The 21,114-nt window shown below is 34.3% G+C and overlaps 1 protein-coding gene across 25 annotated transcripts in view; it reads right to left on the reverse strand.

Annotated features, from left to right (window-relative positions):
* The window catches only part of HERC1 (HECT and RLD domain containing E3 ubiquitin protein ligase family member 1), a 242,772-nt gene that overhangs the window by 114,372 nt on the left and 107,286 nt on the right, over positions 1-21,114 (reverse strand). For all 25 annotated transcript variants that reach the window (XM_056820227.1, XM_056820224.1, XM_056820228.1 and 22 more), the window contains 5 exons: positions 18,352-18,573; positions 14,585-14,758; positions 11,954-12,068; positions 11,756-11,876; positions 753-924 (listed from right to left, as the gene is read on the reverse strand). In XM_056820227.1, the coding sequence (XP_056676205.1) occupies positions 753-924; positions 11,756-11,876; positions 11,954-12,068; positions 14,585-14,758; positions 18,352-18,573 (804 nt within the window). The remainder of the gene's footprint in view (positions 1-752; positions 925-11,755; positions 11,877-11,953; positions 12,069-14,584; positions 14,759-18,351; positions 18,574-21,114) is intronic.

Genomic DNA, 21,114 nt, shown 5'->3' on the forward strand with positions numbered 1-21,114 from the left:
AATATTAAATGATGGGAAAACTATTTTTCATGATTGTGAAATTTAAAAATAACAAAAAATCTTTATTCACTTGGCAAACCACGTGTCATACATTGTTGCAGATCCTACTGAAAGCAACATAGCATTCACATGGGTAACTTTTTATAGCTAATAGAAGGCAGCTGCCAGGATTTCATGAGGAACATATTTTCAAAAAATGTGTTCCTTCCCATTACACAAGAACTTACAAAGATGCCAGACATTTTTACCTCCCATAAGGTATGCTACAGAGGAACTGAAATGACACAAGGTGTGACAATCTTCAAGAAGTTAGAATGAGTGGCAAAGGTTTCCAAAATCTTAATAGGCCAGAGTCACTGGACTTTTCAAGTCATCTATTATAAGTAAAAGTAAGATTAAACTGACATTGAAGTGGCACAAATTAAAGTTAGTTGAACATAAATCTAAAGTCCATATTGTATTTAAAATCAGTCATGGGTTTTTTTCCTGAATGTGCATGCATATACAAACACTAATAGAAGGGGAAAGAAAGGAAATAAGTATCTATACAGTACCTAATATGTGCCAGGCACTGTGTGAAGAACTTTTTACAACTATTATATCATTTCATATAAGGTATACATGATTATCTATAATTCAGTATAAAAATCATAACTAATATAACTAGAGTATCACCACCTTTTAAATAGTTGAGAAAATTTTGTCTTTAATAAGGCAATACATTTTATATATAGTATGAAAAATGTACTTACTACCAGCTGTCATAACTTCATGCTCTCTCTCTTCTTCTTCATCTTCTTGTTCTGGATGTCCCTCTTCTCGGTCTCTCTCTGCTTGTTCTTCCATCTCTGCTTCTTCATCAATGGTTCGAGTAAAGGAATGTTCCTGTGCATCAGTATCTGCAGATTCCTGGTTTTCTGAAATCTTGAAAAAAAAAATCATTAGAAATCACATAATGATGTTAGTGATGGAATAGTACTATGCTGTAAGAAATAATGAACAATATGACTTTAGAAAGAGCTGGAAAGACCTACATCAATTGTTGCAGAGTGAAATAAAAACAGAAGAACATTATACACAGTAACAGTAATATTGTGGGATGATCAATTATGAAAGACTTGGCTACTCTGAGCAATACAATGAATCAAGACAATTCTGAAGGGCTTACAACAAAGAATACTATCCACCTCCAGAAAAAGTTGAAATTGGAATGCAGATCAAAGCATACAATTTTTCATTTTAATTTATTCAGGTTTTTATTTTTATGTATTTATTATCTTCCAAAATAAGGAAATGTTTCCCATGACAATACATGTATAACCCAGATCAAATTGCTTACCATCTCTGAGAAAGGGGAGGGAAGAAAGGGAAGGAGACAATTTGGATAATATAATTTCAGAAAACTTAAGTGGAAAACTGTTATTATACGTAATTGGTAAAATAAAATATCTTTACAAAAAAATCACATGATTAAAATATTTTTCATAATACTTTTATTTATGGAAAAATATTAAGATAAATAATGCACATGTTTTCTTATTAAAATCTAAATACAAAATTTCCAGAGTAGAAGGAGTACCTATATTAGTTATTTCATCCTAGGTTTGGCTAAGAAGATTCTACTATAAAATTCATCCATATCTACGCCACAACAAGACTATGAAAAGGTTTAATGAGCATAACTTTAAAAGAATCAGTAAACCAGCATTTACTAAGTGCCTTCTGTATACAGATATTGGGCACACAAAGGTAAAAAGTGAAACAATTCCTGTCCTTTAGAAACTTATCATCATGAGACAACATATATATCTCTAAGAACACACACACACACACACACACACACACACACACACACAAAGAAGAAAGACTATAAAGTAGTTTGGAAGGGGAATACACTAGCACAGAGAGATCAAGAAAAACTTCATATAAGTCATATAAGTAACCGTCCTTGAGCTGAGTCTTTAAAGAAACTCAGTATTCTAAAAGGCAGAGTGCACATCAGACTGCACAGCCAACAGGCAAAGGCAAAGAGATGGGAAAGGAAGGTTCATTCATGAGTGTCAGTAAGACAGTCAATTTGAATGGACCAAGCACGAGTAACAGCAAGTGAGGTTCAATAAGACTGGAAAGTTAGGTGAGGCCAAATATTAGGGGCTTTAAAGGCCAAACAAAGGAGTTTATATTTGATATTGGAGAAATTCTCCAGGAGGCAACAGAGAGCAATAGATACAAAGACAGCTTGCCTGTGAAAAATCCTGACAGTCAAGTCTGGTCTCTGAACTGGAGCAGCTGTAAATTCGTGTGTGTGTGTGTGTGTGTGTGTGTGTGTGTGTGTGTGTGTGTGTGTGTGTGTGTAGATGAGATTTATAAATAAGAATAGATCTAGTAAGACAGATTTAGATAGATGAGATAGATAGATAGATAGATAGAATAGTTAAGTTAGCCCTGATATATCGGGGAACATTTCCCTTGTGGGAAATATTGGGTTTGGGAATTTAGTTAGAATTATTAGTTAAAGGGAAATATATCTCCTATCAAAATCTATCTTTCCTTTCCCTGAATCTTTTATAGTTTAATAAATACGATTTTTAATAACCAGTCTCTAGCCAATTCCCTCAACTGCTAATCCAATCATCTCCTCAGCTGCCAACAACTGAATCTCAATATTAACTATATTCTATTTATTGATCTATAAATATTAGATCAAATTTCCAACATAATAAGTGGCGAACTAATAAGGATAAGAATCTACAAAGAGATACAACTAAGAGGAATTAATAGTCAAAATGACATTCAACAACATGAGTGTAGGGAATGTGACCCAGGTTTTCACAAAGAGGACACCTGGGTATATTAGAGAGATCTCAGTCCCACAACCAATACTGGACATGCTCTGTCTTAAAGTATTGGATATTTTAAAATTAACACTATTAGGGGGCTGTGGAATACTCTTTATGTTTATGATTAGGATATTTATTTATTATATCCTAAATCGAATAGCACTACTGAGAAAGAAACAATTAAAAAAATTGACATGTGATTCAAATATCTGGAAAACTAATGTAATAATGAGGCAAGGCAAATTATTTCAATATTTTCATGATACAAAATTAAAGAGGGAAACCACGGAATTGAAAAATAATATTGGAGGCTTTTTCCCAGTACGTGAGCTCCCAGTACTAACCCTGGAGCACCACCTCATAAATGTTAGACACCATAAGGAATTTATACAAGCAGATATCGATAGTTTTAAAGGGGGGACTCCTTCATTTGAGGAAGAATCTGTGGCTGTTATTAAACAATTTGAAAAAATTAAGCAATTTAGTCCCAATTACCTGGATTTTGAAATTTTACTAGATGAATTGATGAAGAGGGAGAAAGAAAAATTGTTAAAGAAACCAATGAGTGGCCACTAGTAAATCCAAAATGGGAAATTAATTCTGAAGAAGATTATGAACGACTGGTTAAAGTGAAGCAGGAAGTGCTTAAAACAATGAGAGAGTGCTCTGAAAGGCCAGGTATCTGGACTAAATTTGACTGGATGAGACAGGAAAGTAGAGAGACACCCTCAGTCTTTATGGATAGGCTTATAGTTCTAGGGGCTAGTACATAGGACTTGACATCTCCAAAGAACATGACATGAGGCACTTCTGTAACCAATTCGTTAAAAATATGTGTGCAGTGGTGAGTAATTACTTTAAATAACAATACTCGGACTGGAATGAAATAGAATTAGATGAATTGAAATGTGTAGCTACATATATTTACAATGCTAATTAAGACAAACATGAAGAAGGGAATAATGAGTTAAATGAAGAACTGAGACAAGAGATAGAAGTTATGAAGATAAAATTTAACAAAGTAGAAAAACAGGTAAAAATTATAGCTGCTGTCAGAGAATATAAATCACCGAGGCAGTTTAATGCTCCACAAAGAAATTACAATGATTAGGGCTCTAGGTGTTATATGTGTGACCAAAGGGGAAATTTTACAAGGGATTGTAGATCCTAGGGACAAGTTTTCAGGCAAAATGAAGGCTACTTCTCCAATAACTTTAGGAATAATGGCTATAATTACAGGGGAAACCAATACAACAATGGGTTTAGAAATGAAGGCAGGTACAACAACCAAGGAAATGGGCACAATGGGTACAATGAATTTAGATATGGGTATCAAGATACAAGAAATGGCTTTGCAAATGGCTTTCCAAATGGATATCTAAATGCATATAATTACCAGGGTGAGAATCAAAATGAGGCAATGCAAACATATATAAAGAATGGTGCACGCCCTAAATATTCACAAGTTGTCAGTGCTAACACCTAGAAGAAAGAATCTCAGAAAGGTCAATTTTGAAGGTTTATTACGAGGGGAGATGTAACTGTAGATATTGTGAATGACAGAATTGAAACATAGACATTAGAAATTGAAGCAAATAATTTAGAGAGTGAAGGACAGGCTGACGAATATAGGTTTCCTGATCCAGAGATAATGACACCAATAACACTAATTCACTCTCCCCAGAATAATATGGAAGCACATGTCATGTTAAAAATTGGAAATAGCATTTATGGTTGTTTACTGGACACGGAAGCATCTAAATCTATATTGACAAATTCCTTACATGCACTATGCTATGATATGGGATGTGGGTTCTATCAAGGTTGTAGGAATTTCTGGGACCCCTTTTGAGATGAAAAAGCTGCCACCTAGGATGGTTTCTGTGGGACCATTGAATGTAGAACATTCATTTTTACTGATGACAAACTCCCCTGTAAATCTTTTGGGGAGGCATTGTGAAAATTGAGGGCAACGATAGTGTTTACCCCAGCTGGTGATATTTCTTTAGAGCTGCCAGAAAAATCACTAAATTTGTTCCTAGTGCTATTCTTAGAACATCAAAAAATACAAAAGACACAGATTTATGAAATTCCTGCAGATATCCCAGAAGAACTGTGGGCGACATCATCTACAGATGTAGGATTACTAAAATCAGCTGTGACAGTGAAAATTGCTCCAACAATATGATAGTATCCCTTGTCAAAAGAGGACATAGAAGGCATAACACCAGTGATAGACTCCTTGTTAAAGCAAAAGATTATAATCCCTTGCAAATCTGAGTATAATACTCCAATCCTGCCAATCAAGAAGCCTAAATTAGATGCAAATGGAAAAACAGTTTACAGATTTGCATAAACCATGTAGTAAAAAGTCACCCAGGAGTCCCAAGCCCATCAACAATCATTTTGTCAATCCATAGCAATGCAAGATGTTTCATGGTGGTGGATCTATGCTCTGCCTTCTTCTCTATCTCAAATGATAAAGATTCCCAGAAGATCTTTGCATTTACGTGGAAGGGCTCTCAAATACTTGGAGTCATTTGCCCCAAGGGTTCCCAGAAAGTTCGATGGTATTTTCCTAAATTTTAACAGAACAGCTTGCCATTATTCAATTTAGGGAGAGCACACTTATCCACTTTGTTGATGACTTCTTGTTAGCTTCTCCCTCGGTTAAGGCATGTCAAAGAGAGAGTAAACACTTTCTGCTAGTTATTTAAAAGGGGACACAAAATATCAAAAGCAAAAGTACAGTGGTGCCTCCATAAAGTAGAATATGTAGGATTTGTACTAGCAGAAGGGTCCAGATACATGTCAGAAAAAAGAATTGCAAACATTCAGAAATTAACAACACCCTTGCAGGAAAGATTGGGTTTGGGGTTAGTTAGAATTGATTAGTTATAGGGAAATATATCTCCTAGAAATATCTACCTTTCCTTTTCCTTTCTCTGTATCTTTCATAGTTTAATAGGATTTTAAAAAATAACCAGTCTCCAGCTGATTCCCTCAACTGCTAACACCATCTCCTCAACTGCCAACAACTGAATCTCAATATTAGCTATATTCTATCAATATTTATTAAAATCTATAAATACTAGGTCAATTTCCAACATAACAGAGGTAAAAGAGAGCCAAAGAAGTTTCTTAAGTATAGGAGTTGTGGTCACATCTATACTTTACAAAAGTCACTTTGGTACCTGTGAGGAAGATAGACTACACTAGAGAAAAAACTGAGCCAAGACAACCAATTAAAGGGCTATCCCAATAAAAGAGGTGATGAGGGGCCAAGGTAGGATAGTTTTAGTGTGAGTGGAGAGATGGGGAAGGATATAAAAATATTATGTGGATTGCAATGACACAATATGCCAACTGTATATATAAACGAATAAGAAGGATTTGATAATGACATGTAGGTTGAAAATATGGGAAAGGGAATTTCAGAAAAGGAATAGGGGTTTGTAAGAATGATAATGAATTCTACATGAATATTTTTTTAAAACAATACTGCTCAAGTTGTATATGCTACTACTACTATATATGAGTACTTATCTATCTACATGAGGAAAATAGGAGAACTTTGGAGGAAGAGGGATTTAATTTATTAAATTCTCACATATCTATGAAGCAAGATAGATAGCAGGCAAAAACAGCAGAGTTTCCAAATTACTAAAGAGATTAGCTCTACAACATTCAAAAGCAAATGATTGATAAACCCCAAAGCTCAATACTGTAATAAGAGCTCACTATCCAACAAAAACTCCTGGAAAAATTAAAATGTATTCTGGCAGAAATTAGATTAAGACCAACACATCATACCATATAATAGAATAAACTCTGAATGGATACATAGCTTAGACATTAAAATGGTCATATCAAAAAAAAAATGTTCATATCATAAAAAATTAGAGAACTAGACAAGGAAATATCTTTCTGATTAGGGAACAGTTCATAATCAAATAAGGGACAGGGAATATAAGAGGAGATAAAATGGACAATGCTGATACATAAAACTCAAAAGGTTTTGGATAAACAAAATAATGAAGTAGTTAAAATAAAAAGGGGAAATATTAATGAATTTAAAATTAGAAGTTAATAGTTAACTAAGAAAAATATTTTCAGCAAGTTTCTCTGATAAAAAGGCCAGATGTCCAAGATATATAAAGAACTAATTAAATGTATGAGTAATTACCAAATAGGTGAATGATCAAAGAAGAACAAGCTATTCCTAAAGGAAGCTATCAATAGCCATATTTTTAAAAGTTCAAATTACTAATAAGAACAATATAAATTAAAACAATTCTGAGTTTCCATCCCTAAACTCATCAGATTGTAAAAATGACACAAAAAAAAGAAAAACTATAATAACTGAATAGGATGTGAGAAGATAGGTAAACTAATGAACTTTTGGTGGTGATATAAATCGGGCCACTTACTCGAGAAAGAGATTTGGAACTATGCCCCCAAAGTCACTAAACTCTGCACATCTTTTGATCCAACAATACAACTATTCTTTAGAGAGAGAGAAAAAAAGGAAAACACCCACATGTACAAGAAAATTTATGGTTACTGTAAACCTCAAAATTTCTTAGACTTATAAATGTTGGAAATTTCACCATTGGGAAATTTCATACTTGAAAAATTTCCTATTGATAATGGGAACTCTATTGGAATGTGAACTCCATTGGCATGGGAGGTTCCTCCTCCTCTCTTCTTAAGATTACTTTAGGACAGAAACCTTTTGCTGAACAATGGAAAGGGCTTTGACCTATGCTTAAGCATAGAACAGGAATTTCTTTGAGTCATGATTGATTTTAGAATTGATACAATAGAGATACTTGGAATGACAGAACCAGGTCTTGGAAATTACAATCTCCACCCTACTCAGTCCTAACAGGATTTAGGAAGGGCTGCAGCATAGATCAAAATTTAATTATTCCATCTCTACCCTACTCAGGGTAACAGGATTTAGGAAGGGCTGTAGCAAAGGATCAAGATTTAATTATTTGAGAATATGACCTTCAACAGACATGTGCAAAGCCACAGACTTCTGGGCGGTCCTGGGTTAAGCTAGAGCTACCATTGGCACAGGGAAGACATGGACAGTGATTGGTAGATGTGAGAATGGAGGGGAGGGAACTTGGATGGTTTGCTTAAAGAGAGAGGGGTCTGAGGACTGAGGGTGGTTGGTTGGAGAGTTTTGGCTCTGAGTGGTTGGAGAGGTGCTCTGAGAAGCTTGCTCTGAAGGAAGCTGGAGGTGGAGGCCCCTGAGACTGTTTCTCCATTTTGGTCACGTGAGTAATAGGGACTGATCTCCTTTCTTTGCCCCAGCTATCTAAGGGCTTGGGCCTTTTGGCCCAGTCTAAACAGAAGGGGTATTTAAGCCCTATTCCCTTCTCTCCCCTTTCTCTCTCCCTCTCTCTCTCTCTATCTCTAATACCTTTCTTCATCCTGTTTGTAATTAAACTCCATAAAGGGTTGACTGCTGACTTAAGTTTTCATTTAGGAATTACATAGCTGAATTCCTTGGCGACCTTAAATTAATATATATCAGTCTTTTAAAGTGATTTCCTTGTCACATTACTCTACTTGTAGCAAAAATATGAAAATATAAGCAGTGCCTATCAACGTGGGAATGTGGAATGAGTAATTATGAAAGGGAGAGAGCTTCAGAGAAACTTAATAGGACTTTGCATATGGAAATGCATATTTAAGTTTGACATTTAAGTTCAAAATTTAATTTAAAAAATAAGATAGTAAATATTCTATGAGGTCCCCTATCTTATACAATAAAAAGGCTATAACATGATTAAGGAACAATCAGAAAATGAACTATTATATATTTAACTATATACCCGAACAAAATTTTCTTTATTTTATTTAAACCTAGGTTAAGAAATATTTGGGTCACCACAGCAACAATAGTTAGACATAATTTCACTAATAAAAGGAATTCCCAATCGAGAAAAAAACCCTTTACCTTTACTAATGCAGATTGGCATTTCTCTGCAATTTAAAATCTTTTTAAAAATTGTCTAAAGTGGTTAAATGTGGAAAAAATCTTTGTATCAAATTATTCCAATAAGGGTTTGATATCCAAGTTATACAATTAAAAAATATAGGTAAGACTAATAGCCATTCCTCAATATAGAAGTGATCAAAGGATTTGAAAAGTTTGCAAAAGATTATAAAGTATTCACAACTATATGAGAGAATGCTTCAAATCATAAATAAGAGAAATATAAATTAAAAAACAACTGAGGTTTCATCTTACACTCTACAAAGTGACAAAGATGACAAAAAATGGCAACAGTAAATCATACAGGGGATGCAGGATGATAGGCACACTAATACAGTATTGGTGGAATTATTATATGATACAGCCATTTTTGGAAAGCAATTTGAAGGGGCACATAAGTGCTCAGTAGCTAGAAAGCCAGGCCTGGAGATGGGAGGTCTTAAGTTCAAATCTGCCCTTAGATACTTTCTAGCTGTGTGACTCTGAGCAAATTACTGAGAGGGAGGGAAGAAGGGAGAGAATGAATGAAGGGAGGAAGAAGGGAAGGAAGGGAGGAAGAGAGGAAATAAATGTGGAATTATGAAAACAAAGTGACTAAAATGTCTATACCTTTTGAACCAGACTCCATTACTGGACTTGTATACCAAGAAAGCCATTGAAGAATAAAGCCCTCACATACTCCCAAAATATTTAAAGTAACAATTTTTGAGATAATTAAGAATTAGAAACACAGTAGATGTCCATTAATTGAGGAGTCACTAAAAAACTGTGTTATGTGAATGTAATGGAATATTAGTATGCAATAAGAAATTATATCTGTGATGAACATGAAAGCATAGAAAGATCTACACAAACTGTTACAGAAATAAGAAAGCAGAGCCAAGAAATTAACATACGCAGAAATTACAACAACATAAATGGAAAGAACAATGAAACCACACAAATAAATCAAAAGTGAGCAAAACAAAATTACAAAGAACAAGCATGACTCAAATGAAGAGATATAAAAGAACATTACCAACCCACTACTTCATGGAAGTGGGCAGTACACATTTTTTTAACATACTGATCATGTGCTAGTTTTCTTCATCTTGTTTTTCTTTCTTTTTTTAATCTTTAAAAAATATTATTTGTTATATGATATGGCTCTCTAGGAGGGGAAGGGATAATATTATGGAAAACTATTATATATAGAAAAAGAAGATATAAATAAAAATTTATTGTTTGGGGGAAGCTGAGTGGCTCAGTGGATTGAGAGCCAGGCCTAGAGAAAGGGGGTGGTGCTAGGTTCAAATTTGACCTCACATACTTCCTAACTGTGTGACTCTGGACAAGTCACATAACTCCCATGGCCTACCCCTTAGCACTCTTCTGCCTTGGAACCAATACCAAGTATTGGTTCAAAGATGGATAGTAAGGATTTTTTTTTTAAGTTGTTTATGATATCAAGTGGCTGTTAAATAATTTTACCATGGTAACACAGGCTAACATGTAGTGGTGGTGGGCTTTAAAACACAGGATTTTTTTGCTATAAGGCCAACTCTTTATCCACTAGATCTTCTGCCTCATAATAATAAAACAATAAGTTCTAAGTTAATTAAATTTTAGATACATAATATAAATTTCAAAGTGTGCTTAGCTTTTTAAAAAATAGTCACCAAAAATACAAAATAACCAATATATTGACAAAGAAAATGTTTATAAAGGACTTTCTACAATATCCAGCATTTGTTTATAAATATAGAATCAAAGAATCTTACTTTAGAAGGGACCTTATATGTCATTTGGGCCAAATTCCTATGCAATTCAAGATGCCTTTCTATACTATCATTGATATCATTCAGTCTATATATCTGTTACCCTAACCCTTGCTATCTCTCAATAATCAGTTTTCTGAAAATTGAGAAGGGTTAGAGAGTTGTGCTGGTTTGGCTTTTGCCTCCTATTATCTACAATGACAAAGCAACCTTTTCCCCACTTTCAGATAGCCCATATTATTTGAAAGTTGTTGGATTGGGGGATTTTATTGGGGTTTTTTGTTTGTTTGTTGTTGTTTTTTGCTGTTATGAGCTAGAATCTATCTCTAGATAATGCTAACCTGTTGATTCTAAGAGTTCTCTCAGAGAGGGGGAAAAAATCCACTCCCTCCAAGCAGCAATCCTTTATGTATCTGAAAAGAGTTAGCATTTATGTTTTCCTTCAGTCTTCTCCAGGTTAAACATCTCTAAGATCTTCAAATATTTTTCACATAATATGTTTTCCAGGACCCTTCTCTCACCATTCTAGTGGGTTTCCACAAGGAAAGTTTGTCAATGTGCATCTTAAAATGTGCCACCCAAAACTGAATGCAATCCGTTGAATGTGATCTGAATCCTACAAACTAGTCAAGTCAACAAACATTTATTAAGTGTTTACTGTGTGCCAGGCACTGTGCTAAGTGCTAGGAATACAAACACAAACAAAACAGCTCCTGCCCTTAAGTATCTTTCATTCTAATGTAAGAAAATAATATATAAAAGCAAACTGAAAAAGGACAGCAGAGGGAAGGTAGCCATGCCAAGGCATAATGGCAGAATCAAAAGAGTGAACTACAGATCTTCCCTCAAAATGGAGGTTCCAGGAGGATTTCACCAATGAGAGAAATGGCAAGGAGATCCCAAGGGAAGAGGGAAACAGCAGCTAAAACATGAGGGCAAAGTACAGTGTTTCCCATGATTTAGACATTATACTACTATTAAGGAAGCCTAAGACTCCAATAACTTAAAGATATATTATACCATTGCTTAATATTAAGCCTGGGTTTAACTAAAACCTCTTAGGCCATTATTTTCATCCAAACATTTTTTGAACACTAACTCCATACAAAGCACATCTTTTTCATGTAAATGATTTCTAAGCTTACCCATCGGTCTCTTGAGGATGACCTAGTTTGAATTAGCTCCAAGTTCTTGCAGGCAAGTAAACGACTTCGAACTTTATACACACAACGGTATACTTCTGCTAAAGTTTTACCTGGTTGATACCTAAGTAAAGAAGAACACAGTTATAATTTCTAGGATCATAGGTGAAAATTATCTGAAGATACTTTCAAGTTACTTACCTGCTCTCTCCACATGCTTGACTAAGTAAATTTGTGTGTTTCAGAAGAGCTGCAAGAACAAATCTAGACACAGTGTCCAAGAGTGACTCATTACTTAAAGTTGCACTGTCCCAATCTGAAAATAAAAATGGTTTATTAAAATTCAAAGAGTCAAAATGTTCCTTATACATTTTTATAGTTTTAGTAATAAAATAATTTATTTATAGAAGCTTCTAAACACCATGAACAATATGCACTTACTTTGGGTAAGGAACTAAATAACATTTGGTTTGAGATCATCATAGGCTATTAAAAACCAGACGAGAGTTAGAAAATACTGGTGGGGAGTTAGTTAGATATTTCAAAAAGTATTTGATTTTATTTCTTTTATTCTGTGTTAGTGTAAGTTCTTTACTTTTCAGATGTAATAAAATTCAGCCACCTGGACTGGAAATGTTTCCTAAACCAAAATTGCTAGAGATACAAACTTCATTCATTCAACAAACATTTAGTAAATGCCTATGTATAAAGTCATTATGACAAGATGAATAAAATAAGCCCCAATTTTTTTAACTTGTTCTTAATCATATTAAGAACTTATGTTTTACAAATTTCCAAGATAATGTTTAAAACATTACTCTTTGACTATAGCATAGTTCATTCTTTTTGAAAAGAAAAAAATTTATTTTGAAGAAACATTAAACTCAACCATTGTTTTAAAAGGCCATATTTTAAATTGTCCTGTTCTTATGCTCCATAATTATATTAAGTTAGCCCTGGGATATCAAAAGGCTACACCCAAAGAATATAAAACCTGATAGATCCTATTCAAACTAGAAAAGAGCATTGAGTGTATGCCTTGCAATGGATCATCATCCAAAGACTATTTCAGAAAAAGTGTATTGCCAGAAGTCTGGGCTATCAGGTAATTTACTAACTCGCAAAATTATCTTAAGATATGAAAGGGCTGAGCTCTCCATCTACATTGCTCATACTAATTAAAATTACTAAATAAAATCAAGTATCTTTAAAAGAGCTCAACATTTTAAATGTTTCACAAAACTTAAAACATGATAGACTTTACTATGATACTGTGATCAATAAATATTCTTAGTAGGGAGATAGTTATCAATTTTGTCAACCAATTTTGACAACAAATCATTACTGAACAATGTAGCAGGAGGCTGCCTGCATTATTTTAAATTGCCACGATTTAAATATAGCTGGGCTCTTTGAAAGGCACCACTACTTAATTAACAACAAAATCAAATAAAACATAAAACTAAGGCATTTCATTTTCTGAATTTTATAATTGGCAGGGATTATCCTGAAAGGATTTTTTGGAAAGTATGGGTTCTTCTGTAGCACTTTACTAAGGCTTGAATTAATTCCAAACCAAGTACTACAGAATGGTTCCAAACGCTCAGGTACATCAGAAAAATATAAAGCTATTCAGGAAAAAGGGTTATATGATGAGTTTTTTGTTCATTTAATATTTAAATTTGCTATTTTAAAAAATTTGACAAATGTAGTCAAAGTGATATTACAGAAAAAGACCTAAATATACACAAAATAAACATAATTAAGAGTTTCCAAAATCACTTTCAGGATCCATAAAAAATGGAGAATATGTAGGAATAGGAAACTTGAAAACTATTTTCATCTATTGCCTTTACCTATAATCATAGGCATTCAAAAGATATTTGTTGAATGAATGAATGAATCAATGAATAGGGTGACACTTACAAAGGCACCATCTGCTGGTATTTTAAAGATCTGAATCATTTACATTTCATTTTGCCACTATACACCAAAACAATAGAGCGCAGTAGGTGAAAACCTCTGAATGTGATCTTTATTCATTTTTTTGTTGCAGAAAGGAGAAACTGCAGAGGAACAGAGGAAAACAAAAGGTAGGGTAAGGGAGAATGATGGGGAGAATGTCAACTGTGGAAGTATGATCCTGATCAATCCAGAGGTGATTATTAAAAAAGAAAAATGGAAAGCGTCATAGAAGAAAGGATTCTGTGAAGAAGCTAAAACAATAGGTATATGATTAGAAAAATTGTGTATAAAATTATTTTGGGAAAAAACTCAAAAAAAAGCATTAACACTATTCTTTTCAAACAACTTTCACATGTTACCTCACGTGCTAGTCCTTCGAACTCCGAGATTTTTTTCTCTCTCCTTTACAACGAAAGAAACTAGACCATAGAAGCATACAGTTTATACAACTAATTAATATAAGGCCAAAACTAGAATGCAGGGCATTTAATATTTATTCCTATGACATTTATACTACACCAAATGCCTAGTGAGAGACATGGGAATGTTTAAAAGAATCTTATTACAATCAATTTGAAAAACAGAATCCTTTGTAAATAATGACCCACCAATTTATTTTTACAAAACTCTCAACTGTTGCATACTAAATTTACCTCAAGTGGAGGACTTATATGGTACCAAAACACATCTCCCATTAAAGAGAGAACAAGTTCAAGTCACTTTAGTGACAAATTGATTTGGTATTATAACAAATTTTGTACAAAACGATAATTATATCATTCTACTCTATTAGGTACACATAATAGTCAATACTATCAACTATCATTATTACAGAGAAGTTTATTCCATTCATGTTTTTCATCTTACCTTTACTAATAGCATAATCTTGCATACTGATCCAAAGACTACGAGCAGGCTCTTTTGTGCAACCCAACGCCAAGTCAACAAAAACAGCAATTTCAGGCCGTAATTTGTAATCAAATGGTTTCTGTTCTTCATTTCCAGAAAAAGCCACTTCTAATAGGCAACTCATACATTTATCTAAAAATAAATTTGTCAATGTTTAAAATTTCTCAGGTTTTGTTATGTTACAAAGAAAACCATACTAACTTTTTCATAAATATAGGTAATTTTAACAAATGAAATCAGGTAAGTCATTATGCATAAACTGAGGATAAATGTGACACATAGACTAAATGAAAAGTTTTTTCCTTTTTGAAATTTTAATTGGATTTCATCATGAAAGTAATTCAATAATAATAAATGATAATCCATTAAAAGGTCATATCTTTTATGAGGTACAAGCAAAATCAATTCATAAGAAGATTGTATTCCAAAAGTTAGTCTATAAATGGATTGTGGGGGTAAAACTTCTCTTTCAACTATGTTATGAGTACAAGTTAGGTTCCCAGGCTAGCCCATAATGAAAGTGAATTATTAAACATTTACACTAAAAAGAAAAAAATCCTACTGAGTAATACTTATTTAATTTTATTAGTATTTTATTATTAATATCAATTTTATTTATAAATCATATCAAGCAATACTTTGAAGAAGCAAATATCATCTTTTCAGATAGCAAAACTAATTTTAAAAAGCAGAAAACAGTAACTAAAAATAGTTTGCTGTTTTTTCTAATTATTCCCTTTTTTCCTCTTCACTTTTATAAAAAAGTAATTTCTTATAGTGTGGCGATCTCTGAGAAGATAGGCATAGAAGAAATTGTACTAATTTGTAAAAACAAAAGCTATCAATAAAAATTTAAATTTATTGATATGTTTTTTCTGAAATACTAGCAAAAGTTCAATTCAATCACAGAAAATTGAGAAAGTAGATGGGTATTTCTAGAAGTATGGGTATGTCTAATTTCACTTCAAAGGTCTTTTCATTTCCCTTGATGCAGGGATATCACTACCAGTACTCATATTAATCAATAAATAGGAGGATCTTTTGGCTCACCATGAGATCAGTACAATGCTTTCTTTCACTCATAAGACATTTCCTCAACCTTCAGAACAAAATTTCTTTTTTATTCTACTTTGCTGTCCTCTTTTTTTTTGGTTTCACTTTCTGACTCTAATCATGTTTAACCATTTTTATTTGGTTTGGGGGTTTTTGTGTTTGTGTTTTTGAGTAAAGAATTATAGAATGTTAGAGCTAGAAAAATCATGAAAATAATTTAATGCTTTCCTGGATATTTTTGTCTTTGGGCTTTCATAAGCCTTTTTGTTTCTCTTCCTATCTGTTCAATAGTTCCTTCATAGTTTCTTCATCTATGTTACATCCAATTAGTTGAAACTCCAGCAATCTGTGTGAGACCCTATTCTCTTTTCCTCTCTATTTCAATGCTTAATGATCTCATCAATTCCCATGGGTCCAACCACCATCTCTACGCAAATGAATTCCAGACCTTTATGTTCATATCCCCATTTCTATCTCAAATTCCAGTCTCACATTACTGACAATAATGTGAATATTTTTAAAAATTATATTCTGTGGGAATCTCAAACTCAATCATATACAAAACGGTATTTTCCATTTCCTAATACTTCACTTCTTTTGAACTTTCCTATTATTGTCCAGGGTGCCACCATCCTCTTAGTTGCTCAGGCTTTCAACCCAAGTGCCACACCTAGACTCCTCACTCTCACTCACTCTACCTATCTAATGGAATGCCACCAGGTCTACCTTCATGATCTCTCTCATATATGCTGCCCCCCCCCCTTCATTTAGACAGTCAACACCTTAGTTCAGACATTCACCAGCTCTTGCCTAAACCACTGCGTTATCCTTCTATTTAGTCTTGCTTCCTCATCAAGTCTTTCCCCATTCTAATCTAGCCTTTACTCAGTGATCAAAATGATTTTTCTAAAAGATAGGTCTGACCATGGCACCTCCATACTCAATAAACTAAAATGATGCCCTATTACACCACTAGGCTTAAATTTAAATTCTTCTGTTAATCACTGAAAGCTCTTTACAACTTTGCCCCTTCCTATTTTTCCAGAATTCTTAGATAACCTTCCATGCCACTCTATGATCTAGCCATGTTGACTTATTTGACTATTTCACATATGATGAATATTTCTTTCATCTCCCATCTTTTGAGCCTTTGCAGTAGCCATTTCTCATGCCTGAAATGTTCTCCCTTCTCTCTTCCTCCTCACTCTATTACCCCATCTCTTAGTTTCCTTATATTATTTCAAGTCTCATCTTGAATTCTATCATCTGAATGAAGCCTTTCTCAGTCTAAGCTACTAGTGTCTTCCTTCTAAGATTTCCTTCTTTTTAAATTATATTTTATATTTTTTTTATGTTTTTTGACATTTTGGGTATATTTATATATATATATATATATATATATATTTTGTATATTTGTATATTTTTTATACATGCTTTTATATATGCCTAATTATTTTCATCCCGCCTCATCTATTAACTGGGAGCTCTCCAAAAGAAGGAATTGTTTAACTTTTTATGGTATACTCCAGTGCTTAGCACAGTGCTTGGAACATAAAAGGTGCTGAATAAATGCTTTTTGACTAACTGAAGCACTGATGGGAACAGATTAGTGACAGTGAGGGGGCATAGTCCAAAACTGTGCCAGAGTCAGTTATTTATTTTGAGCAATAATTTAATTTGAATCAAAAAAAAATAAACTTGTTAAAAAAAGCTTATTATTGAATATAATCATGTATGTTATAGATGAAATTAATTAGGGCAAAGAGTACATTTAACTTGCTCTAGTCTAGTTAGTGATAGAGCCCAATCAATACTGACAATTCTTTCTTTATGTAAGTGGACTGATCTGCAGACCACTATGTAATTTTTATGTAATGCAAATTTCTCCATGAATTGGGGAAAGGAAGAAGGCCTTGTCTTCCATGAATAGAGGAGCCATCACATGGTTCAAGGACATTTGGAAGCTGGGGACAGAGAAGGAAAAAAACAGGAGGGGTCTAAGGCCTGGGGATAGCCATGTGGGGGTCTGGCCAGAACTGAGAAGAATGAGATTCAGGAGTCAGACACATGGGGCCCAGACACAGACAGAAAGGAATGAGTGACGGGGGGGGGGGGGGGGGGGGGGGGGGGGGACAGGGAAATACACACAATACCAAACACAGACATGTGGGAGCTAGACAGGCTGGGTGGGCAGAAGAGGATAAAGGTCTTCTCTCAGAACAAGAGGTCTCAAGCCAAGACCCTAATCTGTGGTAGTCTTTCTGTGAGTGTACTTCTACTTCTGCTTGCACTTGAGAGATTTCTTTAAAGTTTCTCTTTTTGGGGTAGAAGAAGACAAGGAACACCAAGGTGAGGGAGAGAAGCGAAGAGAGAAAGTATAGGACTGCACAGCAAAGTTAATATATATGCTTTTCAAGAATACATATTTCTTTATATATTCTTTATATAAAGTCAAATTTGTGTAATACAAATTACATACAACAAGAACTATCTGTATTATCTAATTTCAAACTGAGTTTTCTTTCTACTATGTTAAATCTGAGCTCTCTTTTGAAGATAGGAATTTAAAGTAATTTTCCATTAATACCCCAATTAAGACATCAGAAGATGAGAAAAAGGCAACAAAAAAGTAGAATATCAGACATTCTTGTAAATGTTAAAGAGTAATTTACCTAATTGAGGGATGTCCATTTCTACACCATCACTGAACAATGGTGTTTTCAACCAGTAAGCTGTATCTTGCTCCTCTGGAGAACCAGGAGACCCTTGTAGCATGCCTCCAAGACACCGTCCAATGAGGAGGGCAATAGTTCTCTCCAGATCTACAAGCCACACCCAAGACTGAGCAGGCTGGGGCAGTGGCACTCCAGCAGGATCAATCAGTTCTGGCCCTCCTAAGGAGAAAATCATCAGAAAATACTGCCTTATCCAATGTTCCCCGAAGCAAAAAAAAAGTATGTCAAAATAGTAGCAGCAAATTGAGCAGTATAATGTTTTATCATCATATAACAGAGATACAGTAAAATGTTTTAGTTAACACATAACAGATGATTTTATTACATAGTGTATCAAAGTCTAACTTTAAATGCATTCATGGAAAGTTAAGTAATATGAATAAGATTTCCTTTTTAAAATCCTGATAATTTTAATATGATGATCATAATGTGACACTTTTTTTTCTTTGCCAATTACATGTATTAACAAATTTCCACACAAGACAATTTTGATCTGTTATAAGTGTATTATTATTCAAAACATATTTTCATATTGTTCATTTTTGTAAATGTAATCTTATAAAATCAAACCCCAAAACAATAACTCACATAAACACTTTTTTTTTAAACATTATTTTATTTGGTCATTTCCAAACATTATTCATTAGAACAAAAATCATTTTCTTTTCCTCCCCCCCACCCCACCTCTACCATAGCTGGTGCATGATTCCACTGGGTATCACATCACATAAACACTTTAAAAATAATATGCTTTTATTTGTGTTTCCACTCTAACAAGTTTTTTCCCTGAAAGTGGATAGCAATTTTGTCATAATCCCTCAGAACTGTCCTCAATCATTGTATTGCTGATAACACAGCTAAGTCTATCACAGTTTGACAAAGTTTTTCAAATGAATTTTCTATATCTTTTTATATTCTAAATTTAACTCTACGAGGTTTGAAGGAACCTTTTTTTAATTACAGAATTTTATTAATTATTTCATTAACATAGCACTTATCTTCAATCTAAAAGAAATGATCAATGCTAGTAAATTAAGACAAATGATTTTTTTTTAAAGTCTGAGAGAGGTCAAGATGGCGGCATAGAGGCAATGAAAGTTCAGACCTCTGAAAACCCTTCCTTACCAATTACAAACCAAATGCTCCTAGGGGACTGAAAATCAAACCTAACAACAAGGCAGAGCCAAGGAACCCTCCTGCAGGACTCAACTTAAAAGGTACGCCCCCCAAAAGCCTGAATTTGAAAACAATCTGGTTTAAGGAGAAGGAAGAAGGAAGGTTCTAGGCTCCTCCTCCACCTAGAGCAAGAAGTCTCCAGCAGGAGCTGGAACCTCTGGGTGGGCAAGGGTGCTGGTCTAGAGGGAGTACCTTGTGGGCAAAGCTGTGCCAGGCTCAGAGTGTCAAACACAGGCGATGGGGAAGCAGTTGAAGAAGCACAGAGCAGGCAGCCGAGTTGCACCAGCTCAGACACTCCATATTGCCCCTCCCTCCCCCCGAAGGTTTTGGCCTCAGGACACATCCAGCCCAACTCAGCTGGACTTAATCCCATCAATGCCTTCAGAGGGCAGGGAAACTCAAGCTCCAACACCCCTCCCCAGACTGTGCTGAGAGATTTGTTGACTAAGCTCCAAGGGTGAAGGATGACAGAAAAGCCCACAGAACCAACAAAAAAATGAGAGGAGCAAGAGCACAGGCAATAGCAGGGAGTAAAGAAAGGGTAAATATGAGCAAACAAAAGAAAAAGAAAGAAGAAATTACAATCGACAGCTTCTATACAGGCAACGAACACAGAGAAAACGGAACAGAGGATAAGGGAACACCAAGCAAAAAACAAACAAACAAAAAAAAACAGAAACCCTAGAGATTTTGTATACAGGCTTTGGAAGAACTCAAAATACAATTCAAAACACAATTAGGAGAGGCTGAAGACAACTTAAAAAGGAAGTCATCTGGAAACAGAAAACAGTGTCTTGAAAGCCAAAATAAATCAGCTTGAAAATGAAGCAAAGGAAATGAAAGATGCCCTCCAAAGAAAATAAGACCAGAAGGAGAATGACCAAAAAGCCAGGGATGAAATCCAGTCTTTAAGAACCAGAATACAACAATTAGAAGCAAGCAATTACACAAGGCAGCAGGAAACTATAAAATAAAATCAAAAGAATAAAAAAATTGAGGAAAATATGAAGCACCTCATTCACAAAACAGAAGATTTAGAAAATAGTTGCAGGAGAGACAACTTAAGAATCATTGGTTTATCGAAAGACCATGACAAAAGAAAAAGCCTGAATATCATACTACAAGAAATTATCCAAGAAAACTGCTCCAATATTCTAGAAGGAGAGGGAAAAGTGGAGATTTAAAGAATCCATAGGTCACCTCCTGTACTCAGTTCCCAACTGACAACACCTAAGAATGTTATAGACAAATTCAAGAACTATCAGACCAAGGAAAAAATATTACAAGCTCTTAAGAAGAAGTCATTCAGATACCACAGAACCACAGTGAGGGTAAGACAGGATCTAGCTGCATCTACACTGAAGGACCAAAAGGCATGGAATATGATATTCCAGAAAGCAAGGAAACTAGGGCTACAACCAAGAATCAACTACCCAGCAAAACTGACTATATTCTTACAGGGGAAGGTACGATCATTCAACAAAATAGAAGAATCCTAAGCATTTGTAAAGAAAAGACCAGACC

Source organism: Monodelphis domestica, chromosome 1 (genome assembly GCF_027887165.1).
Source record: "Monodelphis domestica isolate mMonDom1 chromosome 1, mMonDom1.pri, whole genome shotgun sequence".
NCBI lineage: Eukaryota > Metazoa > Chordata > Mammalia > Didelphimorphia > Didelphidae > Monodelphis > Monodelphis domestica.